This window comes from Columba livia, chromosome 7, assembly GCF_036013475.1.
Source record: "Columba livia isolate bColLiv1 breed racing homer chromosome 7, bColLiv1.pat.W.v2, whole genome shotgun sequence".
Taxonomy (NCBI): Eukaryota; Metazoa; Chordata; class Aves; order Columbiformes; family Columbidae; genus Columba; species Columba livia.
This window is the reverse complement of record NC_088608.1, coordinates 11219656-11240539: the sequence shown is the minus strand read 5'-3', so window position 1 is coordinate 11240539 and position 20884 is coordinate 11219656. Positions and strand designations below refer to the sequence as shown.

At 38.7% G+C, this 20884-nt stretch overlaps 1 protein-coding gene across 10 annotated transcripts in view; it reads right to left on the bottom strand.

Annotated features, from left to right (window-relative positions):
- MYLK (myosin light chain kinase) overlaps positions 1-20884 on the bottom strand; it is a 208891-nt gene that overhangs the window by 175853 nt on the left and 12154 nt on the right. The window contains exon 3 of one of the 10 annotated variants that reach the window (XM_065070503.1): positions 18385-18441. The exons of 5 other annotated variants lie outside the window; for them this stretch is intronic. In XM_065070503.1, coding sequence (XP_064926575.1) covers positions 18385-18441 — 57 coding nt within the window. Of the gene's footprint in view, positions 1-550; positions 668-6680; positions 6939-18384; positions 18442-20884 lie in introns of those variants that run through there. 4 more of the 10 variants (XM_065070507.1, XM_065070504.1, XM_065070510.1 and 1 more) reach the window with 4 other exon arrangements.

Below are 20884 nucleotides of genomic sequence, written 5' to 3'. Positions count from 1 at the left end.
TCAAATCGAATTAAAGCTTTGCTTACTTGATATGTAACTACTTTGACCTTGTTAGTACTGTGAATCATTGACGTAAGAAATCCATATGCATGCTTTAGAGAAACAACAGTTACAGAGGGAGGCGTACTGCTTTATTCACTATCACTTCCACACGTACACCAAGATCAGTTTGTTCCATCACCAGCACTTTGTGCATTTGCTATAGGAACAAGGAAACTCTGAGCAGCAAACACCACAGGCAGTCCAAAACTTCAGCAATTCATTCTGTCAGGTTACTTTAACTTTGCTTCTCTTCATGCAACAAGGTAGAGCCTTGTGTTAAGGTGCCAGAGGTATCACATGTAAGAACAGGACAATCAAGGCTTTTTCATGTTTCTCTGAAAAAGACAGGATGCTAATGGGATGGGAGTAGGGTGAATGAGGACCTTTCTGACATTTAAGGAAACAGGATCTTTGTTACAGTTAAAGCATTTCATGGAAAGATAAATGCTACTCTGAAGAAGGTAACTTCTTATCAATGAAAAAAGTGAAAAAATCAGCCTTGACTTACCCCAAAGGAGTCAGGAGAACAAATATTCAGAGGCTGTGGGAGAGTCTGCTTCAGATTCTGCCTGTATCACACAACTATTGAACCTCGGTCTTCTACATGACTCAATTCATGTGAAGTGCCTCAGTTAATCTAAAAAGTATTTTAATGGTAAGCATATAATGAGTTTGTATCTCCCCTTGCTCCTGTCCTTGAGGTAAAAGAGGAAGGGAATCTGTAACAGCCTGGGGTCCCTTCTGCAGCAGAGCCACAGAGAAACCTTTATGCTCAACACATCAGGATTGACGCTTCATTTGAGTATGTATTGCTTTTCACTATCTGTTCCTTTTTTGACACTCTACAAGTAACCTAGACCCTACACTTTCTCCTCAAACTAGAGATTAAACTGTTTCAGTCCTAAAAAAAGGAACAACTATGACTTTTGTTCCCACAGACTTGATGTTTCACTTCATCTTCTTCCAAGTTAGTGACCCTTGCAAAATATGGAAGTTTTACTCCTGAGTTGGAACAACACAGACCAAGGAAGGTTAGAAAAGACAGCCAAGACTGATGTAGCCTTTCACTAAGGTAAAAAGCACTTTGTTGCTTACTTCACCTTCCTCACTACTTGAGCCACAAATGAGAGTGCAAAGACAAACATTTAAAGTAACAATGGTTCTCACCCACTCGCTCTCTTCTTCCCCTTCTGCCTACTTATGTTGACAAAAGTCTTTTAATTGTGCGTGGGTTAAAGAGAAGGCCTTATTTTATAGAAAATGTTTCCCCCACCTCAGAAGAAACAGTTGATGTTTAAACTAAGGCTTCCTGGTTTATTAGTGGTAGGGTGAAATGGTAGGATATCATCTGTGCTTTAAACTAATGCTCTTCTTTTCCCTGAGTCTCTAAAAGAATGAGCTTCCATTTGTACAAAAGGAATAAGAATTTAATGTGTGAAGTCTAAAAGGCTCCACTCTTCCATCAACTTATTTTAAGTGATTCTTCATCATAACTAGAGTTTTGAAAGCCGAAACAATCAAAAAGAACAGTTTTATCTAAAAATAAATCAAGATTTAAAGTGAGACCAATCTGAAACTCCAGAGAAATTACAATTCATTGTGTAGGGAGGCATCTGCACATAGGTAAAACCCAACAAACCAGTGGTGAGGCAAAACTGAAAAGACTTATTATTGTTCTGCACCATTCTCCCTGGATAAAGTGAAAGTAGAGGAAAATTAAGTCTTTCCACCTTACAACTAAAGACAGAACAATGCAAATCCCAGGGCATCATTGACTTGTTAAACAGTTTCTGCTGGCTCTATTTTAAAGCTCTAAAGACTTTGAAGTGGAGTTGTAAACTCAATTGATTTCAAACAAAAGGCTAATGTAATCCACTTTCAGCACCAGTACCATGCTGGCAGTGAATACATCCTTCTTAGTAACAGAAATTACTTATTAGGTTTTAAAGCATTTTATTTCAGTGTTTTCAAGTCACTTAAGAAGTTGGATGGGCATGATCTTGGCTGAATTCTGTCACAGGGATACAAAGCCAATCTCTCGACCTGTTTTACTGGGGAGACAGTAAGGCCTCCAGGAACACTGACATTAATATCGGACACATTCACATGTCCTTTTTGTCCCAAGCTGCTTTCCAGGTATTGTAGTTTTATGCATTAATTGTTACATCCAGCTCTGGAGTGCAGCCATCCCTGAGTTGGGATGCTCAGTTTTAGCTGTGCAAGGTCAGCAGGATCAGTTCAGACATCAGCTTAAATGACTGGGCAGCTCTCAGATTCAGACATTGGAAAAGGAATGGAGAGTTTGAGAAATACTGGCCACCCTTAAAAAAAATTTTTATAACACAAGTCATGAAAATGAACCACTTTAGGAGTTTGTGGCAACAAGATCAGAAGTCTCCAAGAACAGCCAAATGGAAAAAGATCTAGGAGAGAATTGATTAGAAGAATATGGGACAGACTGAATGGAATTACCAATTGTAGAGTCTAAGAAAAATGGGAACAAGTAGAACATAGAATAGGTCAAAGATTTTAAGCCTTTCCAGTAAGTTTCACAGCATTTGGCCCCTTCCTTTGGAAAGTGCATGTGATACACCAGAAAAAGTAATGACTCAAGGCAGAGTGTGAAGCTAAGCAGATTTTAAGGTGGCCCTGACAATTTTGCATATACACATGAAAACTGCACTGCCTCTTTCACTGTGGCTTTGAGTTTCTAAAAAAAGGTAGGGCACATGTTAGGAAACTGATCGAATTGGGACAGAAAAATCTTGCAGTATAATTTTTGAAGACCAGTACTTGACAATGGGCACCCAGGACAACTCAAACCCAGAACTGACACAAATTTCCTGAGGTAACTGCAAGTCTCTTTGAGGCCTAATGAATAGAATTAAGATAATTTTGTCCAGCAAATGTATTCTGGATGCTATTTGACCTTCCAGGCCTCTTGGCAAAAATGTACTTTGTCATTAATGTCCAAATGAATTTGGACAAGGAGAAGCTGCTTTCAATGAGCTTCTGTAAAGGGAGGACACAGCCTAAGAGGATTTCATTATAATTAATTATAAATACTCAAGTATTCCTATATTGCTGACAGTTTCCAATGCCTATCTGCTCCTGGCTTCTACAGAACTGACTTCCATCCAAATCCAAGAGCTCTTCTTCCTGGATAATTTATCTACACTGAATGTCTTGGAAAGCTTTACCACTTTCCTCTTCTACTTTCATACCACTTGACTTAATTCCAGACTGAAGCACTTTGAGGCTAGAAGTCTTTTCGCCAGACTACAACACTGAAGTCCTTTAACATAACAGCAATTTGAAAAATATGAATAACAATCTGTAATTAGAGCAATTATGTTTGATATAGAGAAAGAAGATTTTTGGATGCATATCAGCCTCTCAGAATGGTTATTTAGTAGCTGGAGGTGCCTTAAAATAAAAGCTCATGCAGTAGATTTCTTTCATATTCTCTAATTCAGATGAGCACAAAAGGGCATGCCAGTTCCTCCTGAGCCAGACTACATAGCAACAAATGTCTTCCTCTCAAACTCATCATTTTGTGCTAAATGGAAAGAAAAAGAAAAATCTCAAAGTTACTCTTTACCTCTGTCAGCAACAAAATACAGCATGCACTTCCTTATCTCGAACTTCAGCTTACCTCCTTCAGACTAGGTAGGTACTAACCCCACATCCACCAAGTAGGCAACCTCTTTCTGATGCCAAGAGTGTCAAAGAATTCTATAAGCATGAGAATGCCTGCAAGCAAATACATGACTAACTCCAGTCAAAACATTATGACAAAGGTCTATTTTTTGCTTTCTCTTTATTCATTTAATACTTTCTGTTGTTTACTGCTGCTCATCCGTAGCTAATGTTTCTTTAATTGAGCAGACTTGGGCTGCACAGATACTCAGAAGCCAAGTCTTTAGCTCAGCCTATGTACTTAAAAGACTGCCCAACACAATACAACCCACCTTCATTACACACCTTCCCATTTTTCTAGCTGCTTTGATGCACAATGAAACAGTTAACGTTCACCTTTACAGTTGTATCAATGCCATTTGGATCAACCATCCATTCAATGAATGAAAGGAATTCACACCTCAAGGCTTATTGTCTCAGGCTGCCTGCCAACTCAGGTGGCTCTGGCTGCAGCAGTAACATACTGGTCACTCTTCAGTAGTTGTAAAAAAACCTTTTAAAGATAGAGTTAGTTTGAAAACTTCTGGTCATAGAAAATAGAGTAGAACTATGACATCCGTGTAGCCTCCAAGCTTTAGCTAGTCCTTTTTAAGGAAGCATACCTCATTAGTTTGGAAGTCATGCATTTAAGAGACAGTTCTTTCTTTTTCCTTGGGACAACATTTTTCAACATGACAAAAATTTCCTCAGGTTCCTGAAGATGGCTTGCCTAGAGTTGCATACGTTCATACTGCATGCAAGCTGTGTTTTAATATGCAAGGCCAGGGAAGGAAGCAGTCACCTCTGCACCCCCAGAGGAGTGTGAAGGCTGGAATATCACATAAATCACAAAAATAGGCAGTGGGCCAGATACCAGAAAGGAAAGCAATTCTCATTCCTAAGTACTTGCTGGTTTCCTATTGATTGTAGTGGGAAACTTCCAAGTTCCCACTCCCAGTCTCTGAGACAGCAGCAAAAATATACACACTTTTTAAGTACACCAGTACAGAGATTAACAAACCAGCATGCCCCTGCAATTTCCCTGCACTGGTGCACACACCACTAATGTGACAAGAGCATTGACCTGGAATTCCACTCATGGAAGTTACAGGATTAAACAAGTGAAATCCAGAATAACAAAATCTCACATGCGTTTTGCCCACGTGAAATACAATTGTCTCTTACTTGTCAAAGGAGCTTTACAGAACTAACAGCTTACAGTATTGCTTCCTTCAAATTTACGAACATGAACCAGAACACCACACTTCTATCCCTTCCATGACAAAAGCAGGAAATTCCCCCACCCACTGTTTCAATTGAGGAATACTTATAACTGAAAGTGGACAAACAGAAAGGTTAGTGGCTGGAAACAACTATAATAAATAAATAGAAGTGGAAAAGGCTTCCAAGATGATTAAAGTGACAGCAAGTGAAGATGGAGTGTACTGATGTTGCAAAAGAGGCAAACCAAAACTGGGATCAGCACCTCACAAAGCTGTCACTATCATGAAATTCACAGAATCAGTGAAAAGGTAACTTGGAGAAGTTCCTGGATGATGCTCTGGCAGAAAGAGCTACTGTACACCTTGATGTATAAAGAGAGTATAGAATAAATACAAGTATGTAGTTTGATCATTAAGTGGAATGTTACCAAAATACCATGTCTGTAAATGGAGTCAGACAGCTAAAAATGTTGGAAAACAAGCCATAAAATTGCCCCAATGTCTAATTCTTATGCATATCCTATCTCCAGTGACCATCAGTAGCACTTGCCTTGGGAAAGAACACAAAGCCAGAGTAAGCTTACAGCAATTCTTTCCCAAATACACCCTCCTGGCAATGAGTGGTTTATGGACTTAAGAAGCCAGACCATCATGTTTCATAGTCCCTGAGTTTAACCTCTATAAATTTAACCTCTTCCTGAACCCATCTAAGCTTTCTTGACATTTTGTTGCAGTGAGTTCTAGAATCAATTGCACATGTCTTGTATTAAAGAGAAAAAACAAAACAAAACACAAACTTGTTCTAAGCTCATAATCTGAGTTTTAATGAATTCTCCCTTTATTCAAATGAAAGAAATTAAATTACATTCTCTATTAACATATTGTGTGGGGATTCTCAACTCCTCAGTTGTATTTATTACTACAATACCTTCCCAGACACTATGCGCAACACCACAACTTCTCCTCAACATTGTAAACATAGGAGAGCACTCATTCCACTTCAGTAAAGTTTTCAAGTAGAAAGTTGTTTTGGGAATAAAGCATACCATGAATTAGTCTCATATCATCCCTAGCACTTAGGACATTTGACATAAAGCAGAGACAAAAAGCTGCAAAAACCATTCCCTCCGTTTCTTAGAAGTCAATCTACAATGAATAGAAGCCTGAAGAAATGCTGTGTGCTCAGTTCTCACTCTCAGCACTCCTGCTTTCCCCCCCTCTCCAAGAGCATGATAAGGGGACATAAATCAGTAGCCTCAATTCTTCACACACACCCACCCACTAACCTCCCAAGTTAACAGAAAAGATGAAAACCAGCTGCCTTCTAATTTGCCTCTGTTCTAAGTAAGCAATTCCCACATTTATCAATATTTCATCTAGCTATTTTTGGCACCAACATTTTCCACACCACTTAGAAATAGAGGGGTGACTAAAGATGGGAGGGGAGAACATAAATATAACCCCCACACAAATGAAAAAAACCCAAACACTGGTGTCAGGTTTCACAGTGGGACACTTCCTTTGCAAGATTATTAATTGTCTTTAATAATTTTTTCCCTCGTGACATGACTTTAACTAATTTTCTCATTTTGAACAACCAGAATAACTAAAACTAACATAGATTCCTTTGGAAGTAGAAAAAAGGTCCTAATTCACTAAGTCTTCAATGTTAACTCAGACAAAGACCGACCAATAATAATGCAGTCTTAAAAAAACAACTGATCATTCAGTATATACCTTGAAAGGTACTTGTAAAAGATCACATTTTTCTCACCCACTGAGAGCTTCCATGTTCTGTGCATGCAATACTGGGCTCCGAAATAACCACTGGTTCAGGACACTTCAAAGATCCCAAATCCACAAGTTGAATGCTGCTTGCTTAGATGGCAAATGAGAGAAAGTTATTTCCAAAGGCTCCTGGAAGGCAGAACTGCAGTTTTATCCTAGGAACAGAATATGCACACACAGTCCCTCCACAGCACAGGGAAGGTCTCTGCCAGCTCCCTGGTAACCAGCTTTGTTTTGTTGACTAGACTGTTAGAAAACATTAGGGAAAGAAACGCATGGCTTGGCAGTAATGCCCTGGACTCAGAAGACATGAATTGAAGCACTATCAGTTTGTGTGAGAAGGGGTAACTACAGTGATCTTTGTCAGGGTACTTCATCTTTCCAGGACAGAGTTCCTCATCTCTTCGCTTGTTAAATGATGGGACCTTTGTGATTTTAAGCAGAAACTCCTTAGCCCAGGATCTGTGCCTGTTAGTGCTTACACAGCAACAAGAACAGGTGTCTAATCTTCAGTCTAGAGGTATCTAAGATCTACACCCTAAGTATCAGCTGCTACCAATGACTACATTCACCCCTCCTGCCTGTGCCCACCAACTCATTCTCATATTCCTACCCTTCCCTTTTTACCAAGTCCAGCATTCACTCAAGCACAGAGGGAGCTGCATCAGGACTGAAGAAAGAAAAAAAAATAAAAAATAATCACATTACATTCAAAAGGACCAGAATTTTGAGTTTGAATATCTTCTTCTGTTCCAAGATGGATTTTTTCAAAGGTCCCTCTCTACATGCTGTCTTAGAAATACATTCTAGGTTAATGTCACAATATTCCTTATATCCTTTGTTAAGGAGTAAACAGAGTGTGGACATAGGTCCATGATGCCAAATTAATGTCTAATCTTAAGCTGGTAGCATACTTCACTAACTAATTCAAGCCTACTTTTGTATACAGTTCAGCAGTCTCTTGTCATGCTATAATGAAATACGTTTACTGCAATACTCAGGATAGATAGAACAACCTACCACACAGTGAATTAATAATTTGATAATTAGAATGGTTGTGGTTGGAAGGGACCTCTGGAGATCATCCAGTTCAACCCACCTGCTAAAGCAGGTTCACCAGAGCAGATCACACAGGAATGTGTCCAGGTGGGTTTTGAACGTCTCCAGAGAAGAAGACTCCACAGCCTCTCTGGGCAGCCTGTTCCAGGGCTCTGGAACCCTCAAAGTAAAGAAGTTTCTCCTCATACTCAGATGGAACCTCCTGTGTTTTGGTCTGCACCCATTGCCCCTCATCTCATTGTTGGGCAGCACTGAAAGGAGTCTGGTCCCATCCTCTTGACACCCACCCTTGAGATATTTTAAACACTGATGAGATCCCTTCTCGGCCTTCTCTTCTCCAGGCTGAACAGACTCAGCTCTCTCAGTCTCTCCTCATAAGAAAGAGGATCCAGACCACTAATCATCTTTGTAGCTCCCTGCTGGACTCCCTCCAGTAATTCCTTGTCCTACTTGAACTGGGAAGCCCAAAACTGGATGCAGCACTCCAGATGTGGCCTCACCGGGGCAGAATAGAGGGGAAGGAGAACCTCCCTTGACCTGCTGGTCACACTCTTACTAATACATTAAATAAGCCTTTGGTGCACTCAGAGCAGTAGGTGTGTTTGCTACACTGGAAAGAAGTATCCAATTAACTGCGTGAAGAAAAGGGACACCAAAATAATCACTTTTTTTACTATAATAGGATGGTAAAACTTAGATGACTGTATCTGGCCTACCAAAGTGACAATAGCACATCCAAAGAGGCAGAAACTGTCTATGTACCAGTGAGGAGAGGCAAAATTGCTTCCTACTGGGCTGTCAGATGACCTGCTGTCCTCAGGTAAATCCCAGACAGGACAAATAAAATTCACAAGCTGTATTAAACCAAGTTTCTCCTGCATGGATATACATTGGACAACTGCATCATCAGAATCATAGCATAGCATTCATTTTCTGTTTGTTAGAGAAGATTTGATCTGGCAGGGAAGTATGATTTTCTCAGCTTTGTTGCCTATGTCTTTATAAAAATCTTTCAAGCAGTATTACATATTTTGGATTTTAAAAGAAATATTTGTATTCAGTGTAACTTGATTCAAAGTATTAAGGCTTATTTAAAAGTAAAAGGCATCCCATTCTTACGGAAGGAGTAATGAGCCTTAAAAGCAGCATATGACAGTGTGCTTGTCATGTTTAGCTTTCTAGTACATTTCTCCAATATCCAAAAGAGACAGGTGGCACCTTCAGTGAATTGCACTGACAGTAGAGATATCTGCATATGCAAAAGTAAACTATCAAAACAAGAACCTTCCTGGCATGAAGTGCAACAGAGGGCAGATTCAAACCCCAGCTATAGAGCTTGTGACAATAAGTCAGCTCCGATAGACTAGGACAGTGTAATTATATGACCCAACATGTACTTTCTTCACAGAAAAGTGTTCGCCTACAGAAAGCCAAGCCAACATTAACAAAGCACTAGTGCAAGCTCCAGAGAGAGAACCTGAGTTGTACTACTTTTGACTCTAGTCAAAAACTTAATGGTCCTTTCAGGTTCAAAAACAAACCACCCAGTTATTATACAAGCACATGGTTGAAAAGGCTCTAATAAGGCAGGCAGTTAAAGTGCAACTATACTCCTTCTAAAAAAGGACTTCAAAAAGACATGCTGCAGTAAGAAACACGACACTGAATGAGACAACTGTTTTTAAAAATGTGTATGTTTTCACCATATTTAAAGTCAGGATCACTTGTATTTTCTACTCCAGACAGCTAAGTAAATATTCTACAGTTATCATGTAGAGTTTTAAGAATACGCATCTTTAGGCTCAGAGTATGGCAGTAAATTAAGAGATTTAGGACGTTATAATTTCCATGAGAGGTTGATAGGCAGAGATTGCTTGTCTTATCAGAAAAAAAATAAAACAAACAAAAAAATCCCCACAAAACCTCCAAAACCAAACAAAAAACCCACAACAACTACAAAACACAAGTGAGAATATGATCAAAAACTAACACTGTTTCCTGAGATCCAGGAAATTTCAGAAATGGGATTATAGAGACAGCTTCATATACTTCAGAATGAGCCATCCAAATTTATAAACTATGAACTCAGAGTTCACCAGATTTTGGGAGATGCTGTAAGAGCTCTTTGTCTTATCCAGAGATGAGGACAGAGGAAGTAAACATAATAAATTGATAATGTAATGGCAAAGCCCCAGAAGTGTTAGGTGGAAAGGATCTCTACACATTCATAACCCGACATCCCACTTGAAGAACTACCATCAACACCTGATCAAATCAGCTGCAATTTTGTCTCGACAAGCCTCGAATACCTCCACGAACAGAGGTGCCATAACATTTCTGAGTAACCAGTTCTTGTCCTGAACTACCCTCTGAAGCTTCAATGTGAACCACCCAAGATGCAACTTGTAGACACTGCTCCTCATTTTTCCATCTGCTGCTACTAAGAAAAACTTGACTATTTCGTCTTTGTACCTCCCCTTCAAGTAAATGCAAGCTACTGATTGATCGACAAGCCTATATATGAAATCTTTGAAAATTTCCCACTAGAGCAGGAGACGCTTGACAATGAAATCTCTTTGGAGAGAAAAGTGGAAACTGAAGAGTCCAATTTTCAGTTTCTGGCTAATTTACATAGTTGTATATTAAATGCAACAGCACAGTGCAAAACAGCACCTTTCTGTAAAAGTAGAGTTTAGTTAAAATTGACATTTTGCTTCCACACTATTTAAAGAGAAATAACTTTTGTTTTGGTGTCTGTAATTCCCAGCTCTCTATCCCTCCCAAGAGGTGAAATAAGAAATATCAATATAAGCAGTTTTTCCCTTAAGGTGGGGGGTGGAAAAAGGGAAGAATTTAATGAGCACTACCCGCTGTTTTGGCACTCAGAAGGGCTATGATTGAGAGGAAGAAAAAAATGGAATATGTAAAAACTGATTTCACTACAAAATATAAGTAGTTTCTGCAGAAACATCCATTTTAAAATGAATTGTCTTTCAAGTTTGTCATTATCACAGTCTGACTTAAAATCTCAAATTTATGCTATTACAGGACATTTGTACAAGCCTGTTTCCTTAACCAAAACAAACACAAAGTCTAACTAGAATAGCATGTTTAAAGTTAGCACATTCATGCCAAGACATAGCACTTTCACAATAATTTGTTTTTCTTCCCTCTGCTTCTGAGCACCTTTGGGATGTGTCTACGTAAAGCAGCTATTGAATCAACATATGGAAAATTAATATTTTGCAATATGCATTCAAGTTACTTTAAAGGTAAAATTTTGGGTCAACTAATCAGTCTGAGGAAAAAAAAAAATTAATCAATTTACCTCACTAAAGCTAAAACCCTTCCCCAGATAATTCTCCCTAAAACTCAAGGTCAATGGATTCAATGAGCACATAATGTTCTCACTTTAAACTACTCCTGTTAGATGAAAACAGGCTAATGATCAGATCCAGATTGGGTGCAACTCCAATGACTCCACACAGTGTCATACACTTTGAGAGGAACAGTCATGGTAATGATAAGAATCAGCGGATCCATCCAAAATATGAAGATACTCATGTCTGAGTGAGAGTTATCTAAACCTGGCCACTCACATATTTTAAAAATAAACAAACACATAAACGAAAAAAAAAATAAAAAAAATCAATGTTTCCATACTGCCACACTCTTCTATGCACTGAAGTCAAGCTGCTAAAGAAGCACAGAGTTTTTTTTATCCTCCTTCTACATATATTTCTCTTCTTATGAGGTTGTGTATTCAGTTTGTACTAAAAAGTTCAAGTCCAAGAACCACTGTGGTTTTATTTAAAGTGTGTGGGTTGTTTTTTTTTAAGAAAATGTATCATAATTTAGACAGAGATGTGACTGCTATACTTTTCATCTTAAAATATGTTCTGTACAGCTATAACTTAAGGGTTTTGTGTTTGTTTCCAGAGTACATTTAGCTAAGAAAAATCTGCAGAATGGCAATTTTGAGAAGAAGAAGGGAATCAAGAACTTTAACACTATGATATTTGTTACATGAAACAGCTTTTTTCTAACCAGAACTTGACACTGCTTTTCAAAGAGGAAAGCATCAGTTATGAAAAGGTGGTGATGCTTGGTGGATTTCCAAATGGATATAGGATGATTAGGACACTAATCCTGGGCAACAGGAAATACTAAATGTACTGTGCTGCACTCACACCGCACTCACTTTTGACTAAATGGTTCAGTTGCACCATTTTATGAAAGGAGAATAAACACAGTCACGAAGGAACATGCATTTTAGGATCCCACACTGCTATAAAGTTGTATTTGCTTCAGTATAGGTGAGTGCAGGGCGGGGGTGTCTATTTCTTTTTATGAAAACACTTAAATGCTATCTTTATCAATTGCAACAGTCAAAGTAAAAATGAGTGGAGAAGTCATGTAAAATGCAGAAAGCAGGAGCTGGAAGGAAGCAGGAGTCTGTCAAGCCAATAACTTGTCTAAGCCCTTGTTTTCCCCTCACCACCATTTTCCCAAATACAGCTAATAAGGAAAAACATCAAAAAAACAGAAGCCAGTATCCCCATTGGAAGATTGGTATCTTGGGTAGAGTCCAGCTGCAATGGTATTAATCTTCCTTTAAGCCTCTGTTTGAACAATGTCACTATGGAAACAGATCTGTGATGCCCTGCACCTTATCAGGCCTTCTCTATTTAAGTTCTTTTCTTGTGTCTTCAACAAAGCCATTCGCTGAACCTCAAGTAATCTAAGAGGGTGAGGTTTTGGTTTGTTGGGAGTTTCTTTTACACCCCCCCCTTTCACTACTCACTGTCTTCCAAAAGGTTCTCTCACCCACTAATGCCATCTGACAAGTTTTGTTTGACTCACATCTCTTCAGTTTCTAGCTCAAAAATATTATGGGTATATTTATCACCAAGCAGACTATTTTTTTTTTATTCACACACACACCCACCCCAGTGACATAGCTTCCAATGAAAATTCGACTAACTCAACAGCAACTTTTTCATTTTGGTTTCAGCTGTTAGGAATTTCCTTACATCTACATCAGATGTCCCGTTAAGTTTTGTCTAGAGAATTCCTAGGTTAGAGGTATAAAGAGGTACATCTCTGTAATAACAGAGTTTCAGTTCCAGATGCATACGGAATCCCAAATTCTGTGTTTACAAATTCCCAATATTAGGATACTTTTTGGGGACAAAGAACAAGAGGAGAGTTGGGAAGCTTCGAGGTCATTTTTTGCAAATGAAAGAAGGCAAATCTGGGTTTGCCCTCACTGCATCCAGATCTGGTGCACAGGCAAGAGCCATAGCAGGGTTTTTTGCAAGCTAAAAAAATGCTATAGCCTCTGCAGTAGTGAGTGGAATGCATACTATAATTTTCCACACAAGTAGATATGAGCCAAACATTATATAACCTTAGAGTTTTTGTAATACTTGCCCATAACCGTAATTTAAAGCAAGGCTATAAGAAAAGTCTTTCTTAAGGGAAGTTTCTGGTACTTTCCAGTTTGGGGGAAGAGTGAATCTTATCAGCTTGCATGATAATTGTGTGAAGAGGAGAATTTGAGTTATAAAACAATTTTATTTTGCTTACTACCTTCAGTGTTCTAGGTTGGCTGAGGAAGCAGAATATGTAGCAACACAAGGCAACACAGTAGCCCAAGACATGCTGTGGCTCTCTAGTTTCCCAAGGTGGACTGATATAAATATAAAGGCAATTGCAATTAACTATCCAAGTGAGCTTCACAATGAAGAACTAAACAAAATGTGCTGGAGACTTCCACTGGGAAAAAACAACTGTATGTGTGCTGATGCTTTAAGAAAAGGTGAAACTGGAAGAAGGCATACAACTCAAACATTACCCCTTCATATATTTAACAGCATTATTTCTAGGCCTTCCTTGAGCACGCTGTCCGATGGAGGCAGAAGCAGCACAGCTCACACCAATGCTCACTGTGGTTCAGTTACTACTTCAAATGGAAATAAGAAGGACTCTTAGAAACCTCATAGCAAACCAGTTTCATTTTGTTGCTATTGCAAGTTTGTATTTCCTTTATTCTTATCATAACATACCACCTAACGGCTTTTGTCCAGTGTAAAACATGGCACACTGTAGTAATGGATTTCAAGTTATATTCTTCCCTGATACTTGCACAGCTTATTTTGGTTTACTGAGGAACAAATTTGAGATATAGCCAAGGAGAGAACTTGCATACCTAAACGAACCTTATATGTTTAAGTGCTTCAATCAAAAAAGTAACCAAAAAAAAGCTGATTTATTTATTTATTTTTACATGCATCTAAGCATGGAGCAGCAGACTCATTTCCTGTTTCCACATAGATGAGGAACTTGCTGTTCTATTTCAGCCCTTACCCAGGAGAACCACAGGAAGGCAGGTAGGATCCCTGCTCCCAAGTGGAGCATTGCCTCTCTCCAGAATCATTGCAAAAGCAATGTAGTTCACAGAGAACAAATTTTTTAGAGAGCTCCTTGGATGGTTTATGTTAAATTCCTTTGTTGTTCAACAGAATGTAAATATTTTTTGCTACCACACAAAGTGAAAAAGGTAGAAACCAAATAACACACATTCCAGCTTCATCTGTACTGAACTAATGCAGAATTCTTTTTATTTTTAGGAACTACTAGACTTGGCACAAAATAAAGTGTTACTTTGTGCTACCTCTCACATTTCTATTTAATTATCTCTGTCACCTACTACTCTGCATCATCTCTTGCCATTGAAAGACTAAATACACTGCTAATTTTCATGGACTTAAAAGTTCACATATAAAATGAGGGACTAGGAAGCACCCAGCTGATTTATTTTCTGGACACAGATCACCTTTCACTAGGTAAGACCAGGGCATTTCCAAGAACCATGTGTATAAGGCCATCAGTGCCTCCAGCCTCCTCTTGCACAGGTGGCAAAGGAACACAGGAAGAGGTCAGCTGTGCCTTCCGAGAGGAATAGTTCTACACCCAAAGCTGCAGTTTTGCAATCTAACATTTTCTTTCTCACTGTAAACATCCCCCTGCTGGGTTTTAGCCCCACTCTCAATAGCCCACTGTTCACAGATATCAAACAGAAATATATTTCAACAGAACAATTACAAATAAGAAGGGGTTGAGATAAACAAAGACATAAAAGTCATGGGTATAAAATGAACAGTCAATATATTTAGATTAGAAATTAGAAAAATACATCCAATATGGCAGAGGAGCTTCCTACTAACTAAAGAAAGAAGGTTAATTCCTCTTAAAGATCAGAGTATGAGAGGTTATGTGGCACAGTTATCAATAAGGCTGGACAAGGCCCCCTGGACCACTGGGTCTCGCTCCCTGAAAGGATAATACCAGAGTTGGCTACTTCTGTGTATCACGTTATCCTGGCATTATGTCACACACATCCCTCTGAAATTACTAAAAGTTGTGCTTACATTTCTGAGGGCAGATCTGGGCAATTTGCCTTTAGCCTCATACCACTGAATACACTTCTGTTTCTCCCTCCCTACCCACAGCTTTAAGAATTAAGCTGGGAACATAAATCTCTATTTCAAATTTCCTTGCTTTAGACTGAGTACACCAAGATGCTCCCTGCCTCTCTCAAACATCTATAGCAATGAACCCATTTTGGAGTAATTTCTCCTGTGGAAGACACTAGCCGATGACATTGATGCGCAGTTTCTCTCCACGGTAATTCAATTTTGTAATGCAAACCGGAGCAAGACTTTTGTTGCTTCTGTGTATTTCAGGCTGCTGTGGATCCTCAGAAGGTGACCAAAGTGGTAAAATGAATTTGGAACACTGGTTGGCCTTGAAAGTTCTCATAGAAAGCTTTAGCGATCCTTCCACTAGAGATTGCTCACTAGACAGTTGCCATTAATTACTGCATGGGAACAGTTGGCCAGATATTCACAAGACACAAATCAGTCACTAGGGATTTAGTTGGTTTAGAACTATGGCAGGAGTTGGCTTTGTGTCTTGTATGCATCACTTCAAACTCCTATGACATTTTTACTGGCCTGGCTGTAGATAGAGTTAATAGGACTCAGTATTGAAGCTGATGGCGGACAGGCCATAAACTGAATGTAAGCGAAGTAGATAAGTGGAACTTTGCCAAAGCCATGAGCCTCTCCCTGCCACACTGCACACTACCAACCTAGAGGCTGCAGCAAGTTTAAACCCACCATTAAACCTGTGTCTAAATGGAAGTCTGTTTCATGGGCTAGAAGAAAATTTACTTGATGATAAAGAGAAAAACAGAGTTACAGCCTTGTTGGCACAAGCAGTAGTAGAACCAGCTGCCAGTCCTCTTGGAATGAGGAGGCATATTGCAATAAGAACCACATTTTCTGTAAGAAATCTCAGAGAACATGATCAGCAAGTTGTCTCTAAGATCCCAGATTTATAGCATGGCCTGGCTCAGCACCACTGCAATTTCAGAACTTCCTTGCAACAAAAACAGTTATTAAAGTTTGAAACTCTGGCCAAGGCTTTGCATCCTATAGCAGTTGGTTATCTCCCTCTCTTCCAGTGTTAAAAGTCAAACAGTACAATGGTCTCCCTAGGTTATATGTAAACATGCAATAACAGTCCAGAGATACAGCACCCACCTTTTAAAAAAACCTTTCTGTGCAGACCACTTGGCTCATGTGCAGCCCTGAGGTCAGCAAAACACATCACCTTGTTCTATCTTGATCTCTTCTGACATTAAATTAGACCAACAGATAAGAAAGGAAGAAAATTGTGCCCTAGCATGTCTGTAGGTAGAATCATGCATTTATATGGATGTGGTGTGAAACGGTAAGGCAATGAAGGTAGAAGAAAAAAAAAAAAAAGCAAGTTTCCATCTCATTCCATATAAGTTATGATGCATAGAACATACGTACACTACTGTTTGCACAGAGAACAGCTCCTCTAGACATAGCTGAAGTAGTTTTAAAATGTGTTATGACAGTGAAACAGCACAGCTTGCAAATCTCCCTAAGAAAGTAAGGTAATTTTCAGTTTATTAGGATAGGAAGTTTGCACTGAATCCAGCTCCTTTCCCTTCAGAGAAGGGAAGCATTTTTCTGGGATCAAAAGAATTCTGATCCAAAGGAGAAACTGCATTGTGACACTCCCAGTCTCCCACGTGATTCTTCCACCCAACAAGTCTTCATTTTATATTTTGATACATGGAAGAAATCCTCTTGTAAGAAACATGAGATTAGAGGTTAATCTTTGCTTTAACAATAAAAATAAGAAGCCACTTCCTAAACTATTTCAGTCTCATGGGTTAAATGGAACCAGCTGTACATGTGACCATCATGCAAACAAAATTGTGTGTCACTAAAAAGAAGCTCTTTCTTGGTAGCACAGAAAAGTGGACAGCATACTACACTGTTGTCACAAAGAGACAGGGAGGAACATTAGAAGGGACAGTTATTTGTTCTAATCTACTGGACACTGTAAGCAACTCAGTTTAACCCTTTCACACCTCTATTGAGACTGGTTGTTGCCACTTGGATGAAGCACAACATAGTGGGAGACAAATCCTAAATAGGGGTGTCTCAAGAATTTCTAAGAGCTGCTGCATTGACTGAACTCAAATCTTCTCTGAATTAAGTCCAGTGAAATCCAGTATTTGCCCAAGAAACATATCTGGGATTATCCCATAGATTCCACATGCACAGGATACGTGCAGCTTCAAAAGACAGCTCCCTGCTGACTGAAGGAGAGGCAGGTATTACAGGGTTTTTAAGTCTCTGCAAGCAATATAGATTTCATATCCTTTTGTTGTATTACTCTATGGACTCCAATAAATCTACAGAGGTAATCTTACCACAAGGCTACTGTTTTACAAAGCAACTGACCCAATGACTGGTATTTATTTGCTGAGAAAAGCTCCACTTTATTCTGCCTTGCCACCACAAAGATGACATCTTGCTGCCAATCTGCTTGCCAGGAGACCATCTGGAAACAATATCAGTACCACAATCTATAGGCATCCCTCCAATTCATTAATCAGGTCATCAGAGTTCAATAACTGACAACATCTTTAAGAACTGGAAAGGATAAAGCTGTTGTAATAAGGCACAGTCAAGATAATTCCCCAGGAGCCTAGTTAGTCCCTCCTCTCCTTTGTTTTCTTCCTTTTTTTCTTTAAAAAACATACAACATTAGCACCTTTTTGCCCCAGTGTTTGGGTTTAAGTTTACCATTTCAGAGAACTTCAAAGTGCTAACAAGGAGTCTCAGTTTGATGTACACACACATGAAGGAAAATGTTTACAGCCTCACTGCAGCAGATGCAAGTCCTCTCACACATGAGCCAGAAGAACCACAGACTTCTGCCTTGACAGCAGAGTTATCCATGTAAACACTTAAAAGGGCATTGAAAAGCTCTGGAGAAAATTAAATGGGGCATGACAGTGATTTGGAGACTGGGAAAAATATTTTAAAAATATAAGTATATACATTTGTTTATTGTAGCCAAAAAAAAAGTGCAAAGTTCAGTTTAAGATAGTTACAAAGGTTTCTTATCATGCAGAGCAGAAGTACTTTCAGAGGCAGACTAGCAGTACCAGATGCTAAAGTTATCTCAGAGAAAGACATACCAAAACCCAGGGGCTGGAATCTGAAGCTGCAGAAGCCTGAATTTGAGTGCCTTTCTTCTAAAGCAAGATGAAAAGATAACAAATCAGAAACAAACAAATACACACCACACACCAAACAAAATCACAACTACACGCAATTTTGTTTTCCTATCTTTTTCAGATTAAAAATCCAGGTGGTTTTCTAGAAAATAGGTTTTAACAACATGAGTTATTGAGTATAAGACCAATGAAAAGACACACTTCTGAAAAGCAGGGAGTAAAAGTAGAAGTCCATCAAATTCCCCTAGATTAAAGAATGAAACAAATCACAGCTACTGAGTTTTATCAGCTCAGTACAGGTCTCTATATATATATACATACACAAAATATCCCTGCCCTGGAAGTAAGCAGCTGTTCATTATCTTGGACAAAACTCTTTGGGATCAGTGATAAGGTCTTCCTCAGTGTTTGCACAGCATCTGGCATAACACAACTCAAAATTAATTGTTGTACTATGTACTCCATAATGCAAAAAGAAGCAGCCAGCTCCTGCTCTGGATTTAACCAGAACTGTTCAAAACAGTGTCAGGTCCCGACACTGAACCTAAACTCAAATTTTATTTCACAAGTTGAGATTCCATATTTGTCAAATAATTCAAAGATTTTATTTTTCTAGTAAGCCATTTTTTTTTAGTTTCCAGAAGTTTTTCTTTTCCCTGTAAGCTTGGAAACTTTGCAGAGTGGTTTTCCTATAAAGCATATTCAGGTTCTCTCATGTGAAGATGGGAAAGAGTGGACAACTTTGTCATCTGGAAGGGGCAAGATACAAGGAATCCATGTAACAAGTTTAAAGAGTGATTTTTAATCTTTTTTATTTTTCAGGCTACAGATTTCCAAAGGTAGCAAGTAATAGCTTCATGTCCGCTTGATAAGCGTCTAAAAATCTTGGTCTGCTGATGGGGTGGAATAGCTACGGATAACAAGAAGTCAGAGTTAAATTCTGAAAGCTGTTTTTACATTGAGTCTCCCATTATGGAAGAAGTTAATATTTTGGCTCTCCATTAAATTAATTACATATTTTTGAGATAATTAATGCAGCTGAGCCAACAAAACTAATACTAAAGCAAGTACAGGGCAAAATCTTAGAGACCCTCAGAGACCCTTAGAAATCCTGCAAATAATTCACATTAAGGAATGTATTTTACAATTTGAAAAACAAATTAGTGTGCTGTTGAAATTATCAATACCTAAATATCAGACAAGTGAAGTCTGGCTGGAACAGCTACATAAATCTACCAGTCTAACTGTAAAGCAGAAAACGGTATCTAGATAACAAGCAAAATCCTTCTGAAGCTTGGCACTGAGAACTATTCCACAGCTAAATACTTGCATAGAAGCCAATGATCACAAAAGATCCCAACAGCCATTGAAGTTTAATTTGATAAGAAATCACTCACGAGAATGGATTAGTCAGATACAGGACTGGAAGAAGTCTTCTGTATTGTGAAGTGCAGTTCCACTTTATGTCATGCAACTGTTTCACTTAACATCATTACCCTTGCACATATTACAACAACGTGATGAGGTACAAGTTTTCACCACAGATGTTACTCCAGTCAGCTTTGATGAAAAAATTGTTCTGGACAATTTCACTTCCTTTTTTTTTAGGCAACTTTTAAAGTATACAACTGTACTTCATTATTTATCTCATATGATGGGAAACTCCTGCAACTCATCAGAAAAGTCATTACACAGAGACAGTGTATAAATTTCCAACAGCTTTCTGGTCCAGGCTGATATGTAGTAGGCTTGAATCCAAGACCTTCAACAACAAAGCACAGATGCATAGCTAGATTTGAAGCAAGATTGGTGCAGTACTGAGAGGCTAAATAAAGGCTCAAACAGGCAAGATCCACAAATTCAGGTGTTTCTATTTACAGAATGCAAGGTGATTGCTATAGCGGGGGACAGGACATGCCTCAACCCAAAAGAAAAACAAAAACCAAAAGAAAACAAACAGAAAATCCACACAAAGAAAACCCAAACAACAAAACAAATCCCTCCCTCTCACCCAAGCCACCCCCCCCCCCCCCAAAAAAAAATCCCAATATCAACCAAAAAAAATAAAAGCCACTCCACTCCTGTTCTCCTAGTAAAATGAACATATGTGACTCTGCTGATGCAGTGCAAAAGGAACACAACACTAGATTTATTTGCCTGTTTAGATGTTATGGCTTAATATTAGCTTCAACTAGCTTAGCAATACTAATCAACAATATCTTGTTTGTATATCTTGTTTCAATGCTGGATTGCATCTGTAAAAGCAGCTCTTCAAAGTGCATTTATACAGAATAAACTTCTGTACTGCTCCTTCAAATGCATGCACATGCTTTATGAAAGAAGGACAGTCTTCTGGTAACTGCACAGAAATTAATATAAACACACTTCAGCTCTTGTATACATGTCTACAGAGACCTTTCATATAAACACTGAGCATTCTTCTTCAGTTTTTTTCCACATC